A 20,115-nucleotide genomic window follows, 5' to 3' on the forward strand; every position below is an offset into this window, starting at 1 on the left:
TCTGTTTAGTACACAGCGCATTCAGAATATTCTCGTTGCAATGGTGATGTCTTAACTCGATACGGATCTCTGCGAAAGGAACGCGGAAACCAATTCCGGCCTCGCACATGAAATCTGGAAGACTCAATACGCGGGAAGTGCAGTGGCCTCGCGCGTCGAGGTGGCCTAGTGACTTCTCGGAGGGCGTGAATATTGCACGCGTCCTCGCGTGCGAGCTCCACTGCTGGTGCCTGGGGTGGCGCAACCTTTGGGTTCGCGTTTCAGCAGCACAGTCTCAGTCTCGCGATGGTCTCCCACCTGCCCAGCAGTCCACAACCGCCTCTGCGTCTGCAGATGGCGCCGCTGCTCCTTCTCGCTGCGCTGACGGCACTCTGCCCAGGCCTCGCCGACGGCCGCTCCTCCGAACTCGGTAAAACGATGACATTCTTACTGCGTTTCTCATTAAAAAAAAAAAAAAGCTCTGAGCAACATGGGACTTAACATCTGAGGTCATCAGTCCCCTAGAACTTAGAACTACTTAAACCTAACTAACCTAAGGACATCACACACATCCATGTCCGAGGCAGGATTAGAACCTGCGACCGTAGCAGTTGCGCGGTTCCGGACTGAAGCGCCTAGAACCTTTCGTTCACCGTGGCCGGCCGTTTCTCATACATCTTTGGCTCGGATCTTTATGACGGATTAATGCTATGTTTCGGATTGGACTTAGTGTGTGTGTGTGTGTGTGTGTGTGTGTGTGTGTGTATGTGTGTGTGTGTTGTGTTACGTTTTCGGGGGAACTTGGGGCACTGTCTCCAGTGGTCACAGTTTCCTTTCATTGTCGCAACACATCACAAGTAAACTGTCGTATTTTGTAAACGCCATTTTTGTTTACGAAATATAACAGTTTACTTGTGATGTGTCACGACAGTAAAAGGAAACTGACCACTGGAGACAGTGCCCCAAGTTCCCCCGAAAACGTAACACAACACACACGTATGTCATACTAACAAATGTAAAATCACCAGAAAATGGAGGCTTAAACCTTCAAAACGCATCTTGGAGGTAAACAAACAGTGTCTGGTAACAGTAAACTTGTTGTTTCATTCGACACCTGAGGTAGGTTTCATTTTTTGCCGCTACAACCTCTTCGTTTCATAATCTCTTGTTCATAATAAATTTTAAATGCTGCTTGTTTTCTTATACCCCTTTTTCATACTGAGATTCATGTAACTAGTCTTTTCTTACGTAGATTTCTAATGGTGGGTTGGCCCAAGAGTTTAACTTCATTTAAGATTTCTTGTTCTCTTTCTCATGTATTTCTTTCGTATCATACTTTACAGTCAAACAGGTAATGATCTAAAAGTAATTCTGTTCCTCTTTACACCACGGTATCTAGAATAAAAGTATCTAGCAAAGTTTTATTTTTGTAAACCCTCGTCGCCAGTTTTGTAAAGGCCACATCACTGTCTGTGGGTTCGTGAAACGGCTTCTGGTGCAGTACACGGCTAAGACAATCTCGTCCTCAATTTCTCCCTGCCACTATTACACAGCTATGCCCCAGGATCAGGTGACAGGATAGGAGAAGTTCTACAGAATTGCAACAAATTAGGATAAAAGTCACACAAATGAGTTAAAAGGTTTACTTATCTTTCTGACTAGATGAAAAAATTAAGTTTGCAACACTGCTTGGAATATAACACAAAAGAAAGGCTCTCGCTGGCTGAGTGCAAATAATCGTAGGTATATTTCACAGTACATAGCAAATGCAATTACAACAACTGTCTGTTCAATTCTAAGAATACATTAAACGACGTTCCCTGCCTAAGTCAGCCCTGGACGATGATCTGCAACCAAGTGGGCGAGAGTTATTCTTCTATCTTGCGAATAGGCTTCTGTCCGTCGTCGTCCGGTCATTGGCGGATTGTACTCTACCGGTAATTGGCAGAGGCGAAGTCGATATCTTCATCCTCAGCGCCGCCTGTGGCGCTGGTGGAAGTCGCGCAACTGTCTAGTCTCTATGGCACTGGCGCCTTCTCGCATCTTTGCGCCTGTGATGCCTTTGCCCCGCCTGTGTCTTGTTCGGACGACAAAGCATTTATTATGGTTACTATCGATTTACTTCCTTCATCCGCGCAAATGGATTTATGAAATATTATATTTTCAAGTCAGTAGAAGCTGTTGGTAGTTTATATGTTATGATAAAAGAAGCAGTCTCCATTTGAGTTAAACTTTGCTTCACCGTAATGTCCTCCTTTTCTTGGTATATCCAGAAATATTTCCGGAATGGTAAAAAAAGTAGTATTGGAATTCAATGTTAAGATGTTCGCTCTGGCAGACTGGTTGACAGAGCCAAAGTTACACGTCTTACACTAAGACCTCGTTTAATGAAACATTGTGATCAACCTTTAAGTTGACATAGACTTTTCTTTTCTTTTTTTCATTTTTTTAAAGAAAAGGTGGTTCGAGACAAGCTTTGCGATCTAAAGTTACTGCCCTGATAACATGGACACTGCTTAATGAGTAAGTCAGGCCCAGGAAACGTGGAGAGCAGGCATTTTGTGTACCTCTTCTGATCTATCTGTAACGGCATCTGTTATTTAGAACCCGATGAGCAGTACTGAAATGAAGAGGAGCTCCAGCGTGTATGAAGTAGATGTTGGTAAAGGCAGATGTTCTGCTGTTACCTCTTTCTCTAAGAAACCAATGTAAACTCGACCGTCGAGCCTAGGTGGAAGAACATGAGGCTCTACAGCCCCTTTACATCGAAGCGATCGCAAGTGAACCCAAGGGAACGCGCATTCGCAGACAATGAGCAGGGGATTCGCATGTGCGCCACTCGTTATTGTCTCGATAGAGAACAGAAACGTACATCTTATAGTAGGGAAATAAGAAAATTGGTGTCTCAGTTTGTACGTAAACGTGAAGTGCGGCAGTGGACTCGACACTGTATTGTAGCACATACGCTGGTTGACGCTTTTGCTGGCTTTTCGTTAAGATTGAGGAGGACACTAATTGCCGACGACCAACGTATCTTGAAGAAAGGCATTCACGCGCTGCTTATTAGCAACCGGAGAAATTTACTTTAGTGACTGTTTCGCATTTCAGTAACTGCTTTATATCAGCTAGTTTCCGATGTCTGTAGTGACATGTGTGAAGCGTTTTAAGGATTTTATTGAAGCACTTACGAGGAAGATACGATTAATGAAATATGAAATATACATACATACGACCTGTCACATGAGCTACTTGATAAAATCTGCTATACAGTTTGTTAGAGAGCAGGTAGCATGATCCAGGATAAACCACTTTATTTATAATAGGAAATCTCTGACATAACGTTCATGCATCAGCCATGTATAACAGATATCATGGACATAACAAACGAGAATCGTAATGTCTTACGTATATTTCTAATTTTAAAGTACCGGGTGATCAAAAAGTCAGTATAAATTTGAAAACTGAATAAATCACGGAATAATGTAGATAGAGAGGTACAAATTGACACACATGCTTGGAATGATATGGGGTTTCATTAGAACAAAAAAAAAAAAAAAAATACAAAAGTTCAAAAATGTCCGACAGATGGCGCTTCATCTGATCGGAACAGCAATAAGTAGCATAACAAAGTAAGACAAAGCAAAGATGATGTTCTCTACAGGAAATGGTCAATATGTCCACCATCATTCCTCAACAATAGCTGTAGTCGAGGAATAATGTTGTGAACAGCACTGTAAAGCATGTCCGGAGTTACGGTGAGGCATTGGCGTCGGATGTTGTCTTTCAGCATCCCTAGAGATGTCGGTCGATCACGATACACTTGCGACTTCAGGTAACCCCAAAGCCAATAATCGCACGGACTGTGGTCTGGGGACCTGGGAGGCCAAGCATGACGAAAGTGGCGGCCGAGCACACGATCATCACCAAACGACGCGCGCAAGAGATCTTTCACGCGTCTAGCAATATGGGGTGGAGCGCCATCCTGCATAAACATCGTACGTTCCAGTAGGTGTTTATCAGCCAGGCTGGGGATGATGCGATTCTGTAACATATCGGCGTCCCTCTCACCCGTCATGGTAGCAGTCACTGACATTTTTCTGTCCGGCGCCATCTCTCGGACATTGTGTGAAATTTTTTTTTCCCTAATGAAACCCCATGTCATTCCAAGCATGTGTGTCAATTTTTACCTCTCTATCTACGTTATTCCGTGGTTTATTAAGTTTTCAAATTTATACTGACTTTTTGATCACCCGGTATATATCATAGGACGTCCGTAATTAAAATTAGTTTCGAAACGCTGTAGAAAGAGAACCACTGCTCAGAATGACGTCAAATTTGAATAACACATTATTGACGTAAGGGAGAACGTCATGGGGAAAAAATGAAAAGTTTACTAATATGATGCTGCAATCGTGTAAGTGTGCACACCACAATACTCGCGGCAGTCCTCAGTCTGCGTCCCAGACGCCCATCATGACTGCCTCCACGAAGGTGCGCGCGCTGCTGGTTGCGCTGCTTTATAAGAACGCTGACTGTGCCCCAGTAGCCCTGCTGAAGTTCCGGACACTCAAGGGTGCCAAGAAAATACATTGATTCGATGTCTGTTATGGGTCTGGAGAAACTGAGTACAAGATTCCAAAAGACAGGTTCTTCTGGGGTGCAATGTGGCAATACGCACAATTGTAGAATATGAGCAACGGAAATTCCTCATGCACATAAACCGGTACCACAACATTCTGCAAAGGTGTGGTGAGGATTACGGCATCGTTTGTCGTAGGGCCGTATTTTTTTGAGGAGATGAATCCTGTGGGTCGTGTTACCTGTACCGTCACTGGTAAATGCTATGAAAGTCTTTCGCGAACCAACGTCATTCCAACCTGTCAACAGCTTGAATGCGTGCGTAGGATCATTTTCATGCAAGATGGCACTCCTCTGCACATTGCACAACCGGTGAAGCGGCTGCTACAATAGAATTCCGGAAATGCTAGAACTATCAGCCATCATTTTCCTACAGTCTGGCCGTCTAAATGTCCTGATCTTATTTGATGTGACTTCTGGCTGCGCTGGCCGCGGTGGCCGAGCGGTTCTAGGCGCTTCAGTCCGGAACCACGCGGCTGCTACGGTGGCAGATTCGAATCCTGCCTCGGGCATGGATGTGTGTGATGTCCTTAGGTTAGTCAGGTTTAAGTAGTTCTAGGTTTAGGGGGACTGATGACCTCAGCTGTTAAGTCCCATAGAGCTTAGAGCCATTTGAACTATTTTGAACTTCTGGCTGCGTGGTTATCTGAAAAATGCGTTCAGTGCTGCAATTAAGAACGTAGGTGAATTGCAGGCTCGCAGTGCGCAACGCATTCTGAACGTAGGCCCTTGAAACTCAAATCTATTGTGGAACATGTTGTTGCTTGGTTCCAACTTGTGGTAAAAAACAGTGGACAACACACTGAACATGTCGTGCGCCAGTCGCACAATTAGAAAGCACTGCCATTTTTCATGTATGCGGAATTTGACACCAGGACAATTATAAACCGTTGGTTTTTTTATGCTGTTTTAGGCAGGCCTATTAAAAGCTGATGTCATTTTGCTTTTTATGCAGTTTTTGACAGCAGAAAATTTAAAAACCGTTTTTTTTTTCATCTGATATTGTACGACCTTGCCTTGGTGGATGAGCTTAAAAATGGTTGGTTCAAATGGCTCTGAGCACTATGGGACTTAACTTCTAAGGTCATCAGTCCCCTAGAACTTAGAACTACCTAAACCTAACCAACCTAAGGACATCACACACATCCATGCCCGAGGCAGGATTCGAACCTGCGACCGTAACGGCCGCGCGGTTCCAGACTGTAGCGCCTTTAGCCGCTTGGCCACCACGGCCGGCGGATGAGCTTACCTAACTAACAGTGCCACAGCTATTGACTGTAGAAACTGTGCAGTCATGTGGACAGAACAGCACGGATGACATAAAGTGCAAATCAATCCACAGCCTTCATATTCCGATTCATTTGTACCCGACTTCATTCAGGTAAAGAGGCTTGCATTGCCACCTGTTCGTAAAATTTTCGTTAACTTTTTGTTCCATGGAGTTACACCATGTGTCAATAATATGCTGTTCAAGGAGGAGGACGACGAGATTAGTTTTTAACGTCCCGTTGACAACGAAGTCATTAGAGACGGAGCACAAGTTATGATTAGAGACGGATGGGGAAAGAAATCGGCCGTGTCCTTTGTCAAAGGAACCAACCCGGCATTTACCTGCAGCGATTGAAGGAAATCACGGAAAACCTAAATCAGGATGGCCGCACCCGAGTTCGAACCATCGTCCTCCCGAATGCGAGTCCAGCGTGCTAACCACTGCGCCATCTTGCTGGGTGTAATGCTGTTCAGATTTGGCGTCATTCCGAGCAGTGATTCTCTTTCAAGTGTTTTGAAACTGGGACTTTAACTATGGATACACTGTAGATACATATTCGTACTCGTTTACTTTCACGGAAATTTATTGTGCATTTTCTTTTTATTACGAATAATTATGAAGCTTGTGCTTATTCATTCCGTTCTCGCCTGATGCAACCATCTAACGAATTTCTTGCCCTTCTCACGTCCCCAGTAGGACCTTGAAGTGCTTCGGCATTTTCTTTTCCTTTGGCATTTATGCTGTGGACCTCTTCGATCCCAGAAGCACGTATATTTTCTATCTGCAACATTAGATTCTCTCGGTCTACTCCACCGTAAACATAACTTATGTCAACAACCACAATAGTGCGAGGGCTGAGCAACAAAGAGTGAAATTGATTTTTTTCTGTAGCTTCCTTGATAGTTTCCTACGTGTACCATGAGTATTTGAAAACAGCGGGTTTTTAATTATAATGTCCATAGACAGCAGCACTCTCGTATCGGTAGGTTGGTAGAAATGATCTATTTTGAAGACACTATTTGAATTTTGCATGACAAACAATGGAGGGGAAGTGAGAGCAGCAGCATGTCGCAATGTGTTTAAATATGCAGCCACTGAAAATTAATGAGAAGCTGCAGCAAGCGTACGGTGAAGATGTAGTACCTTCTCCAACAGTGTTTAGGTGGTTCAAGGACTTCAACGGAGGCCGACTTGTTTGAGTTAAGCAAGATGGGCCTGGTGCTTCGGCTTCTGCTTTGGTTGTCCGTGAGGGTTGAGAATTTCGTCGGTAGTGTCTACGATTATGCATGATCATCTCTATACGACCTATGTTTGAGCCTGCTGTTGGATGCCACAACTGTTGACTCCAGAACACATTCCGGGAAGAGATGGGCAACATATTACTACCGCCCACATATATCTCGCGTAATGATCACAACGAAAAGATCCGAGAAATTAGAGCAAATACGGAGACTTACAAGCAGTCGTTCTTCCCACGCACAATTCGTGAATGGAACAGGGAAGGGGGGATCAGATAGTGGTACAATAAGTACCCTCCGCCACACACCGTATGGTGGCTCGCGGAGTATAGATGTAGATGTAGAAAAGGCTGTGCGAATGAAGACAAGACGTGAGGTACTGCATCTCTTTACTGGTGGAGGGGATGTGTTTCTGGAATTGATGAGCACCGTTGATGACTCATGGCTGTATCCTTATGATCCTGACAGAAAACGAACCAACACAGTGTAGGAATCTACAGGTTTTCCAACACCAAAAAAAGCGAAAGTAGTTTCATCTGTAGGAAAAGTGACGGCAGTCACATATTTTGACTGTCATGGAATGATTTACCAGCACGCAGCTCTCACTTACATTACTGTTAACTAAACTGAAGAAGAACATTGCAAGGAAATGGTCAGAACTTTCTCGAACTGGGTAGTGACTTCATCATGACAATGCACGACCTCACATCATAAATCAAGTCATGCAGTTCAGACATCCGCCTTATAGCCCCGATCTTGTACCCTGTGCTTTTTTTTATTCGCATCTCTGAACGCAAAGATGTGGGGCATTTGATTTGAGAACTCTGAAGCGGTGCTCGAGAAAAGTGAGACGATTAGCATGGATCTTAAAGCGAATGGCTTGCATCACGTGTTCAAAGACTAATAGAGACGCTATAAAAAGTGCATTGAAGTAGGAGGGGAGTGCTTTAAAAAAGATAATGTAAACATTTAAATGGAGTAATGAACATCTGTGAAAAAAATCAGAATATACAGCTACTGCGAAAATGGCCACTACAAGAAACGTGTTAAATTCAGAATGTTTGTTGATCAGAACTCGTAGATGAGAAAACAGGCGCAATCTTTTCGTACTGCTAGTACATCGAAGTGGAGATGAGGCGAACGTCCTTTGATGTTACCCTGAAAAGCCGACAACAAGCGAATCTCCAGCACAGAACTGTGAATGAGAACCGCGTATGACCAAATGCCGTTTGCGCTTCGCTCCTGGTGTTTACACCACAGAGAATTCTCGTTCATTGATGCACGGTCGTTTGTGTTCACTCTGAAGTAAAGGGGGTATAAGAAAGAACTATCAACAATAAAACACCGTCTGAATAGGCCTTGAAGGCCCAAAATACCGATCGGCCACTGTGTCGTCCTCAGGTCTCAGGCGTCACCGGATGTGGATATGGAAGAGCATGTGGTCAGCACACTGGTCCACTTTAATATTTGGTTCTTTACTCCCTTTTTCTGTAACAAATTCTGCTTCTTCACTTTTACCTTGGTCACCTCCCCACACTTTGAAACTAGCTACTTGTTCATTCTCTTGTATTGTCATATTGTGTTTGCTGTATAAACAACATAGACATGCCCCCCCCCCCCGCAAGGCGTTAGCTGGGATAGATACCAGACAGTGCCCGAAGGCCAGTAGCTTGAATACGTGGGGGTTGCGGGGAGTACGGGCAGGCACCATTCCTCTAATAAGGTTTTTTTTTACATTCAAAATTTTACAAATTTATTAACTTGATTTTAAAATAGTAAGTGAACATTCGTTATTATGAACAGCAAGATCCTCAATGTAGTTTCTGAAGCATTCTTTTTACAGATCAAAGAACAGCTCTCAAAATCAATTAACAATGCTTAAAACTTAAAATCCCATCTTACACAAAGGAAAAAAATACAAATTGCATAATGCAAAGTTAAATAAAAGATTCTAATGCCACATGGCAATACCAAAATTTACCTAGATATCACACGTGATCTCTAAAGGCAAAAAATATTGATCACAAAATTTTAATTAAAACAACAACTTAAATGAAATCATATCTGATTACTATCAACGTAAACTCAAACCTCATAGCCTCTACGATGCGCACCATATTACAAAATGTTTTCCTTCCTTTTAAACATTTTACACCATTAACCCCTCTACATGTGATGAATACTACACTCAACGAATTATGACAAATAATTAAGCATATATGTTATAATTAACCAGGTATGTACCTCTTTTCCTTTCAAAATAAATAAAAAAAAAACACAAATCAAATGTTAAGCTCAGTGGTTACATCCTTTAAAAGAAACACACAATACATATCTTCTGATTTCGTCATGGTCATGCTCTGTGGTGCACCATGCTCTCCTTCAGGATAACATACAACATGGGAAAGATTTTCCATGATGTACAAAACGTTAATAGGGCGCAACCGACTTACACAAGTTGCATATTGGATTATACATTGCTGTGGTTCAAATGGCTCTGAGCACTATGGGACTTAACTTCTAAGGTCATCAGTCCCCTAAAACTACTCAAACCTAACTAACCTAAGGACATCACACACATCCATGCCCGAGGCAGGATTCGAACCTGCGACCGTAGCGGTCACGCGGTTGCAGACTGTAGCGCCTAGAACCGCTCGGAAACACCGGACGGCTACATTGATGTGGATGCGGCTTGCAAATGTTAAACAGGCGAGGGAGCAAATGCGGTACTACTGAACACTTCGACTATACCACACCACACCAAACAGCAGTACTGTGGCGTAGACAAGAGACAAATCAACGACTGTTACAAGGCAACCTCAGCAAGGCAGTAAGAAAATATTTGGGACTTTAAACTCTTCGGAGGGCGACACCAAAAGACAGAATGACGTCCCAAGCTAAATTATGAAAATACTGTCAGCAATTTCGCCACGACAAGTAGAACTGTAAAATACCATAAGAAGTGAACTGCAATTAACACGATTCTTAAGCGTCTGACTGAAAAGCTCCATAATCAATCTTCCCCTTACTACCAACACTTCACAGCACCTCCAAAGTTCATTTGAGGACACTACCGGAGTGTCAATTACTCATAATTGTAGATAACAGTTTAACACGCTGGGGGCCAACTTAGGTTTCTTAATAAGGCAAGAATTGATTCAGTCCCTCACTTGGATCCACCTTCGATCCAAAACAGTCGTTTACTCAACAGCAGCTAAATAGATGACAGCGCCGATGTCAATGCTCTCCTCCCAAGCAGCGCTCTAACTGCAGACTGCAGTACCGAAGCAAAGCTTACACCACTCACAAGTCTGATATACGCGCCACCAATGTGAACCTTTATAGAATTCTTATGATCAGCTCATACACCAAACTTGGTGTAATTTTTCCTGGGAATCTGAGGGCAGAACTGAGAAATCACTTCTCAGCCCTTGAATAACCACATGATGATCGCCATCATGACAACACCCGCCGTCCACACTAGAATCTTCGAGCCCACAGCATTCTGTCCCAAACCGACTGTTTCAGCAGGGCCCACCGACCAACCGGCCTTGCCCTCTGACACTGATTGGCTCCTCATGAAAGTCAAGAGCCAACTACCAGCAACCCCCTGCTTCCTCGTTCTGTCGCCTCGCGGAGCGCGGACAGCCAAAACTCTTCAAAGATATGCAGCGACCAGAGACTACAATCCGGTCTCGATACTGACATCGCAGTGAGTACTGAGAAGGCAGGTGGTTTCAAAAAAACAAAAAAAATTAAATAGCAAGCCGTACTGACTCACTCTCCCTCACTAAAACAGAAACTCGCCACACAAAGGAAACTCCGGTGAATATGGCTAGCATGAACCTGCAACATCCACCTGGACTCTAAGTGCTTGAACAATAATTCACCAGACTGACCACGTGTAGAGCCTCATAAGGCCCCAAAAAAGGGTGCCAACTTGCTGGTATAATCCGCACCACCATTCTGAGGTATGCCTGTGTTGCGAACAAACATACTTTCCCCGGGTTTGCAATTAAATTCCTTCCTACCCTTATTATAGCCTCTGATGGGCACGCTGAATATTACGCTGCGCCTACTTCCAAATCCAGTGAATAACACCAGCATCAATGACCTCTGTGAGCTGATAGTTAATTAACCACAAAAAATGGTTCAAATGGCTCTGAGCACTATGGGACTTAGCTTCTGGGGTCGTTAGTCCCCTAAAACTTAGAACTAGTTAAACCTAACTAACCTAAGGACACCACACACATCAATGCCCGAGGCAGGATTCGAACCTGCGACTGTAGAGGTCTCGCGGTTCCAGACTGCTGCGCCTAGAACCGCAAGGCCACTTCGACCGGCCAATCAACCACAAATTGGACAGTGGGGAGTTCACCTGGTACCTTAAGACCAAGGAAGCGCGGACGTGCCTTTACCTACTCATGCTGAGCAGTGTTAAATGCAAAGTTGAGCCAGCCAAGTGAATAACCCACTTGGTGCGAGAACTGCAGTGAAACGCGATTAGGGCAGCATTTAAATTCCTGTTTACACGTTCTGCAAACGAAGGCTGGGGATAGTAAGGAAGCCGGACATTGTGGCCGAGCGGTTCTAGGCGCTTCAGCTCGGAACCACGCTACTGCTATGATCGCAGGTTCGAATCCTGCCTCGGGCATGGATGTGTGTGACGTCCTCAGGTTAGTTAGGTTAAGGAGTTCTAAGTCTAGGGGACTCATGACCTCCGATGTTAAGTCCCATAGTGCTTAGAGCCATTTAAACCATCTGATAGTAAGGAGTTGTGGTGATATGCGAAATGGCCTGCTCAAAACCTCCTGAAATGCTTGGAAACAAATGCCAGAGCGTTATCCAAATATCGAAATAAGTCCCAATAAGTGACGGATGGTAGTCGTAGCTGTGACGCTACTGGTTGGAATAAGTCATGAAAAACGCGTCGACTACCACCAGTACATACCGGTTACCCTGGCGAGTACGAGGTAGGGGTCCAGTATGATCAATGAACCACTTGTCCATAGGGTAACTTTCTCTAGTGGATTGGATTATCCCCCTAGGAGGATCTGAGTCTGGTTTCACTTGCTTGCAAATTTCGCAGTCGCCAACCATGTGCTGGAAATCTTTATACAAACTGGGCCAAAAGACTTGCCTCTTACTATTTGCAATGGTCTTATTCGCACCTAAGTGGGCACTGACGGGAGTATGGTGGAAATAGCAAAACACCGGCTGTACCAGTTTACTAGGCAAATATACGCATAAACCATTGGCACCTAGGCCCCGACAGCAAACCAACCCCTTACATAGGGCATATCCATTTACCTGCTAACCCTCAGTTATCCCATCTTTAATTTTTCTAATACGAGCGGTCTGAGGCGCTGCAGTCATGGACTGTGCGGCTGGTCCCGGCGGAGGTTCGAGTCCTCCCTCATGTATGGATGTGTGTGTTAGTCCTTAGGATAATTTAGGTTAATTAGTGTGTAAGCTTAGGGACTGATGACCTTAGCAGTTAAGTCCCATAGGATTTCACACACATTTGAACATTTTTTCCTAATACATGGATCACCTTCGTGTCTCTGACCACAGTCCCCAAATAATTCCTGGACCTCCGATCAAATAGCGCCTACTTCGGCCTCCTGAACTGGCCTGCCAACTGAGGCTCGCCCTCACTCTCGAACATGCGACTTAAGGCATCTGCCACCTGATTATTGGTTCCCCTTATATGCTTTATGTTAAAATGGAAGGCAGATATCCCAGTAGCCCACCTGACTATGAAACCAGTCTTGCGTGAGTGGGCCAGCACCCAGCTAGGGACCTGATTATCCATTTCCAAATAAAATTTAAACTTTTCCCGTGCGAAAAGTACTGCCAAGGCCTCTCATTCGTACACAGAATATTTGGCCTCTGCAGAGGACAATCTCCTGGAGGCTTAAGCTTCCAGTTTCCACTCTCCCTCTTATCCTTGTAGCAGCACTGCCACAACCCCACAAGTAGAGGCATCAGCCTGCACAATAAATGGCAGATCGAAACTGGGGATGGCTAACACAGGAGAGTTACTCAAGGCCCACTTAATAGCCTCGAATGAAGCCCAACGACTGTCATCCCAAATAAATTTTGGCCCCCTCTTACTCAGTTCGTTCAAAGGAGAAGCCAACCGAGCAAACTTCGGCACGAACTTACGAAAATAGTTAGCCATCCCCATGAATCGTGCCACTCCCTTCTTATTAACTGGTGGAAGAAACCATTGCAAACCTTTAGGTCGCTCTTAGTCAATGTGAACACCATCACCAGAGACCAGGTGCCCCAAGAAGGAAATCTGATTAGAAGCCAAGGTGACCTTGGACGGCTTAACAGTAAGTGCGCCCCCCTCAATCGACGCAATACCATCTCCAAAAGTTCCAGTTGTTCGTGGAAAGTATGACTATAAACCACAACGTCATCCAGGTAGTTACAGAAGCACTTAAATTTGAGATCTCCAAGCACATTGTCCAACAACTGGGACATAATGGCTGCTACATTCGACAATCCAAATTGCACCCGATTGAATTCAAAAGGATTCCAATAGGTGCAGAAGGCGATTATGTGCTTGGAATCATCAGCAAGTGGGATTTGTAATACGCCTGATTGAGGTTCAAAACGGTAAAGTGCCTTGCCCCAGAAAACCACACGAGACAATTGTGGGTGTCTGGCAGGGGAAGCGACTCCAAAATTATCTTCTTGTTGACCAGGTGGTAATCAACTACAGGTCGAAATTCTCCCTTATTAGGCTTAGAGACCAAGAACATGGAAGATGCATATGGAGAGGTCGAAGGTCTTATAACCCCTTCCCTTAGCATGCCCTCTATTAACTCACACAAACTCTTCATCTTCAGGGCTGACAACCGATACGGAGGTTGTCGATCTGGTATGTCATCCTTCAGCCTAATCCTATACTCTATTTGGCTTGTCATTCCTAACTTGTTGGTCAACACTTCTGGAAAACACTTTAAAACCTGCAAGAGGGACTCCATCTGCTGATTATGAAGATGACTCATATCATAGTTCTCTGTGCTACCACTAATGGAACACACTAGAACTGACACCCGGCGTGAATAAAGAGTAATGCGCTCCTCAGGCCGAAATTTAAAAAATAGAACACGTTCTTGGCCATCCAACACTAACCCGGCCTCAGCCATAACATCACAGCCCAGACGTAAATTGACAGTCAATTTCTTGACCACCAAAAACCGAAACGGCCAAGTAAAATTTCACATACCCACACTAGCCACATACTCCCCTACTATCTCTAACTTTTGTGCGTTGACTGAGCCACAAACCCAAGACGACTTACACAAGGTACGCAAGAGACATAATGTACGAAGTTCCGAAAACCACTCATAGTCCACTGCTGATATGGCACTACTCGAATCTAGGAGCACAGATGGGTTCGTGATTCAGCTGGGTGCATACGAAAGGCGACTGGGTGCCCGCAACTCCGACTATTCAGCGAAAACGCTTGGAAATCCCAACCCGCGTGTTTGTATCCTCCTTCCGACACCGTCAACTGTTATTTTCCTTCTTCCGATCATATGCGCAGTCGCGCACAAGGTGACCTTCTTGGCGACAACGAAAACATACTTTTGGTTTGGAAATTATCGGTCGCACCACCTCCCCTTAGAGTAAACAACAATTCGGTTGTTGATCCCTAATTTGAGAGCTCACCCGCTGACTGTCAGCATACGACAGCTTCTCAATCTCTGATACTAACACATTAAGTTCGCCCAAATTGGTAGGCTTTTTGGCAAACGTCATCCGCGACCTATCTTCGGGTCTAAACTCCCCTCAAAATGGTTTCGACCACCTGTGCTTCCGACACCTGTAGCTCCAAAGCTAGGATGGACGTTCGCACACTTTCGATGAATTTAGTCAAGAGTTCATTATCCCCCTGTACACGCTAATAACCCTTACGTTGTAAGTTATTCAATAAACGAGGGGACACCTTACATGCTGTTACCTGTTTATGTAGCGTCCTCAACCCCTTTACTTCATGCAAAATTTGAACAATAACTTGGCTTGAGGGTCTCTACGCTCAGTGGGTATAGTAGTTTGACAACCTGATCATGAGGCAAATTCAGGGCGTCTGTGTGGAGTTCGAACTTGACAGAAAGCCACAACAAGTGTTCAAATTTCCGGAATCAATTACATTCATAATCTATTTATTCTCTTTAGCAAGATTCCCATGGGATGAGGAAATTATGCAAAACTCGAACACACGCATACTGACAATCTACTTTCCCCTTGTATTACCGGTTACTGTACTCCCTGCACAACTGAAACTTGTTCCCCTCTCTCATTTGTAGCCTGCTCAACATCTAATAGATTCAGTATCGCTCTCAAAGCGAAAACCTGATTCCGCAATTTCTGTGCCTCCTGCGCTTGTTCTTTAGTAAGCTGAGTCTCACTCAAATCGTTAATGTGCCACTCCCAATGCTGCAGTTGCTCTTGAAGACGCGCAAGCTGTTTAGCAGTCGGGGCAACATTCTCAAAAAACTCAGCCTGATGATTCCCTGAGGACAACGATGTAAAGGCAAAACTCAAGGCATCGCCTCCCTCGCCGATGACATGTGGAGAAATTACCACCAGGTTTTCCACCTGTGTCAGGTAATTCAGGCATGCCTCCCTTGCCCATCTGTCCGTGCACGTGCACTTTATACTCTAACAGTTCACACTTCAGTAGCGCTATGCCTGGGCAATGCCGTGCTTCCATATCAGCTTATAGCCTGAAAACAATTTAATATTAGAATAAATCCTAGTAAAACTGTAAGTAGGCTGTTTAGGTTCTTATATTGGTAACGCCACCGCCACGTAGCGCTCTGTATGAAAATCACTGGCTGTGCTGCGTGCAGTCTGTGGCTGGTTTGCATTGTTGCTGGCTATTGTAGTGTTGGGCAGTTGGCTGTTAACAGCGCGTAGCGTTGCGCAGTTGGAGGTGAGCCGCCAGCAGTGGTGGATGTGGGGAGAGAGATGGCGGAATTTTGAGAGCGGATGATCTGGACGTGTGTCCATCACAGACAGTACATTTGTAAGACTGGATATCTTGAACTGATATATATATATTATGACTTTTGAACACTATTAAGGTAAATACATTGTTCTCTATCAAAATCTTTCATTTGCTAACTATGCCTATCAGTAGTTAGTGCCTTCAGTAGTTTGAATCTTTTATTTAGCTGGCGGTATTGGCGCTCGCTGTATTGCAGTAGTTTGAGAAACGAAGATTTTTGTGAGGTAAGTGATTTGTGAAAGGTATAGGTTAATGTTAGTCAGGGCCATTCTTTTGTAGGGATTATTGAAAGTCAGATTGCGTTGCGCTAAAAATATTGTGTGTCAGTTTAGTGTTGATCAGAATAGGTAAAGAGCGAAATATCTGAGTACGTTCAGTTTTGCTCAGCTGTTTGAAAATCAAATAATGTAAGAGATTTATCAGCACAGTAATTCAATAATTTTTTCTAAGGGGACGTTTCAAAACACATACATAAAATGATGACATTAGCCAAATCCTAATATAACGAGTACTAAACAGTTTATTGTTATTAGATAAATCCCAACAGAACTAGTACTTACCAACATTAGTGGAATTTAGAGACAGGGTGCCCTATAAAGCCCCCTACCCAGGTTACGAAAGATTGAAACCATGCTTTGCTACCATTTGACATGGCCCTGCAGGCGTTAGCTGGAATAGATGCTGGGGAAAACAGACAATGCTCGAAGGCCAATACCTTGAATATGGGGAAGTTGTAGGGAGTGCAGGCAAGCACCATTCCTCTAATAACTTTTTTTAACATTTAAAATTTTACAACTTTATTAACTAGATTTTAAAATAGTAAGTGACCATTCGTTATCATGAACAGCAAGATTCTCAATAGAGTTTCTTAATGAAATTTCCTGAAATGTTATTTTAACAGATCAAAAAACAGCTCTCCAAATCAATTTACTATGCTTAAAACTTACACAAAGGAAAAAAATACGTATTGCATAATGCAAAGTTAAATAAAATATTCTAATGCCATATGCCGAGACCAAAATTTACCTAGATATCACACGTGATCTCTAAAGGCAAATAAATATTGATCACAAAATTTTAATTAAAACAACAACTTAAATGCAATAAAATCGGATTACTATCAATGTACACTCAAACCCTATAGCCTCTATGAGGCGCACCGTATAACAAATTGTTTTCCTTCCTTTTAAACGCTTTACACACGAATTATGACAAATAATTAAGCACAGATGTTATAATTAACGAGGTACGTACAAATTTTCCTTTCAAAATAAATAAAAAAACCACAAATCAAATGTTAAGCTCAGTGGTTACATCCATTAAAAGAAATATACAATACATAACTTTTGATTTCGTCATGGACATGCCTTGTGGTGCACCGTGCTCTCCTTCAGGATAACATACTACATGGGAAAGATTTTCCACGATGTGCCAAACGTTAATAGGGCGCAACCGACTTACACAAATTCCATACTGGGATTATACAGTACATTGATGTGGATGCGGCTTGCAAATGTTAAATCAGGCCTGGGAGCAGATGCGGTACTACTGAACTGTTCGACTATACCGCACCACACCAACCAGCAGTAGGGTAACGTAGCCAAAGATATATCAATGACTGTTACAAGGCAATATTTGGGACTTCAAACTCTTGGGAGGGCGACACCAAAAGACAGAATGACGTCCCAAACAAAATTATGAAAATACTATTAGCGATTTCGCCACGACAAGTAGAACTGTAAAATACCATAAGAAGTGAACTGCAATTAACACAGTTCTTAAGCGTCTGACTGAAAAGCTCCATAGTCAATCTTCCCCTTAGTGCCAACATTTAACAGTGCCTCCAAAGTTCATTCATGGACGCTACCAGAGTGTCAATTACTCACAATTGTGGATAATAGTTTAACACGCTGGGGGCCGACTTGTTGTTGTTGTGGTCTTCAGTCCTGAGGCTGGTTTGATGCAGCTCTCCATGCTACTCTATCCTTTGCAGCTTTCTTCATCTCCCAGTACCTACTGCAACCTACATCCTTCTGAATCTGTTTAGTGTATTCATCTCTTGGTCTCCCTCCACGCTGCCCTCCAATACTAAATTGGTGATCCCTTGATGCCTCAGAATCTGTCCTACCAACCGATCCCTTCTTCTAGTCAAGTTGTGCCACAAACTCCTTTTCTCCCCAATTTTTTTTCAATACCTCCTCATTAGTTATGTGATCTACCCATCTAATCTTCAGCATTCTTCTGTAGCATCACATTTCAAAAGCTTCTATTCTCTTTGTGTCCAAACAATTTATCGTCCATGTTTCACTTCCATACATGGCTACACTCCATACAAATACTTTCAGAAACGACTTCCTGACACTTAAATCTACACTCGATGTTAACAAATTTCTCTTCTTCATAAACGCTTTCCTTGCCATTGCCAGTCTACATTTTATATCTTTTCTACTTCGACCATCATCAGTTATTTTGCTCCCCAAACAGCAAAACTCCTTTACTACTTTAAGTGTCTCAGCCGGCCGAAGTGGCCGTGCGGTTAAAGGCGCTGCAGTCTGGAACCGCAAGACCGCTACGGTCGCAGGTTCGAATCCTGCCTCGGGCATGGATGTTTGTGATGGCCTTAGGTTAGTTAGGTTTAAGTAGTTCTAAGTTCTAGGGGACTAATGACCTCAGCAGTTGAGTTCCATAGTGCTCAGAGCCATTTGAACCATTTTTTTTAAGTGTCTCATTTCCTAATCTAATTCCCTCAGCATCACCCGATTTAATTCAACTACATTCCATTATCCTAGTTTTTCTTTTGTTGATGTTCATCTTATATCCTCCCTTCAAGACACTGTCCATTCAGTTCAACTGCTCTTCCAAGTCCTTTGCTGTCTCTGACAGAATTACAATGTCATCGGCGAACCTTAAAGTTTTTATTTCTTCTCCCTGCCACCTTCAGAATTTGAAAGAGAGTATTGCAGTCAACATTGTCAAAAGCTTTCTCTAAGTCTACAAATGCTAGAAACGTAGGTTTGCCTTTCCTTAATCTTTCATCTAAGATAAGTCGTAGGGTCAGTATTGCCTCACGTGTGCCAATATTTCTATGGAACCTAAACTGATCTTCCCCGAGATCGGCTTCTACCAGTTTTTCCATTTGTATGTAAAGAATTCGCGTTAGTATTTTGCAGCTGTAACTTATTAAACTGATAGTTCGGTAATTTTCACATCTATCAATACCTGCTTTCTTTGGGATTGGAATTATTATATTCTTCTTGAAGTCTGAGGGTATTTCGCCTGTCTCATACATTTTGCTCACCAAATGGTAGAGTTTTATCAGGACTGGCTCTCCCAAGGCTGTCAGTAGTTCTAATGGAATGCTATCTACTCCCGGGGCCTTGTTTCGACTCAGGTCTTTCAGTGCTCTGTCAAACTCTTCACGCAGTATCATATCTCCCATTTCATCTTCATCTGCATCCTCTTCCATTTCCATAATATTGTCCTCAAGTACATCGCCTTGTATAGACCCTCTATATACTCCTCCCACCTTTCTGTTTTCCCTTCTTTGTTTAGAACTGGGTTTCCATCTGAGCTCTTGATATTCATACGAGTGGTTTTCTTTTCTCCAAAGATCTCTTTAATTTTCCTGTCGGCAGTATCTATCTTACCCCTAGTGGGATAAGCCTCTACATCCTTACACATATCCTCTAGCCATCCCTGCTTAGCCATTTTGCACTTCCTGTCGATCTCATTTTTGAGACGTTTGCATTCCTTTTAGCCTGCTTCATTTACTGCATTTTTATATTTTCGCCTTTCATCAATTAAATTCAATATTTCTTCTGTTACCCAAGGATATCTACTAGCCCTCGTCTTTTTACTTACTTGATCCTCTGCTGCCTTCACTAATTCATCCCTCAAAGCTACCCATTCTCCTTCTACTGTATTTCTTTCCCCCATTCCTGTCAATTGTTCCCCTATGC

General features: G+C 43.4%; 1 protein-coding gene across 1 annotated transcript in view; it reads left to right on the forward strand.

Annotated features, from left to right (window-relative positions):
• The first annotated feature begins 285 nt into the window (after positions 1-285).
• Positions 286-20,115, forward strand: part of LOC124564982 (ionotropic receptor 93a) — a 308,796-nt gene continuing 288,966 nt past the window's right edge. The window contains exon 1 of the mRNA XM_047131014.1: positions 286-409. Within this exon, the coding sequence (XP_046986970.1) occupies positions 286-409 (124 nt within the window). The remainder of the gene's footprint in view (positions 410-20,115) is intronic.

Source organism: Schistocerca americana, chromosome 1, assembly GCF_021461395.2.
Source record: "Schistocerca americana isolate TAMUIC-IGC-003095 chromosome 1, iqSchAmer2.1, whole genome shotgun sequence".
In the NCBI taxonomy this organism is placed as follows: Eukaryota; Metazoa; Arthropoda; class Insecta; order Orthoptera; family Acrididae; genus Schistocerca; species Schistocerca americana.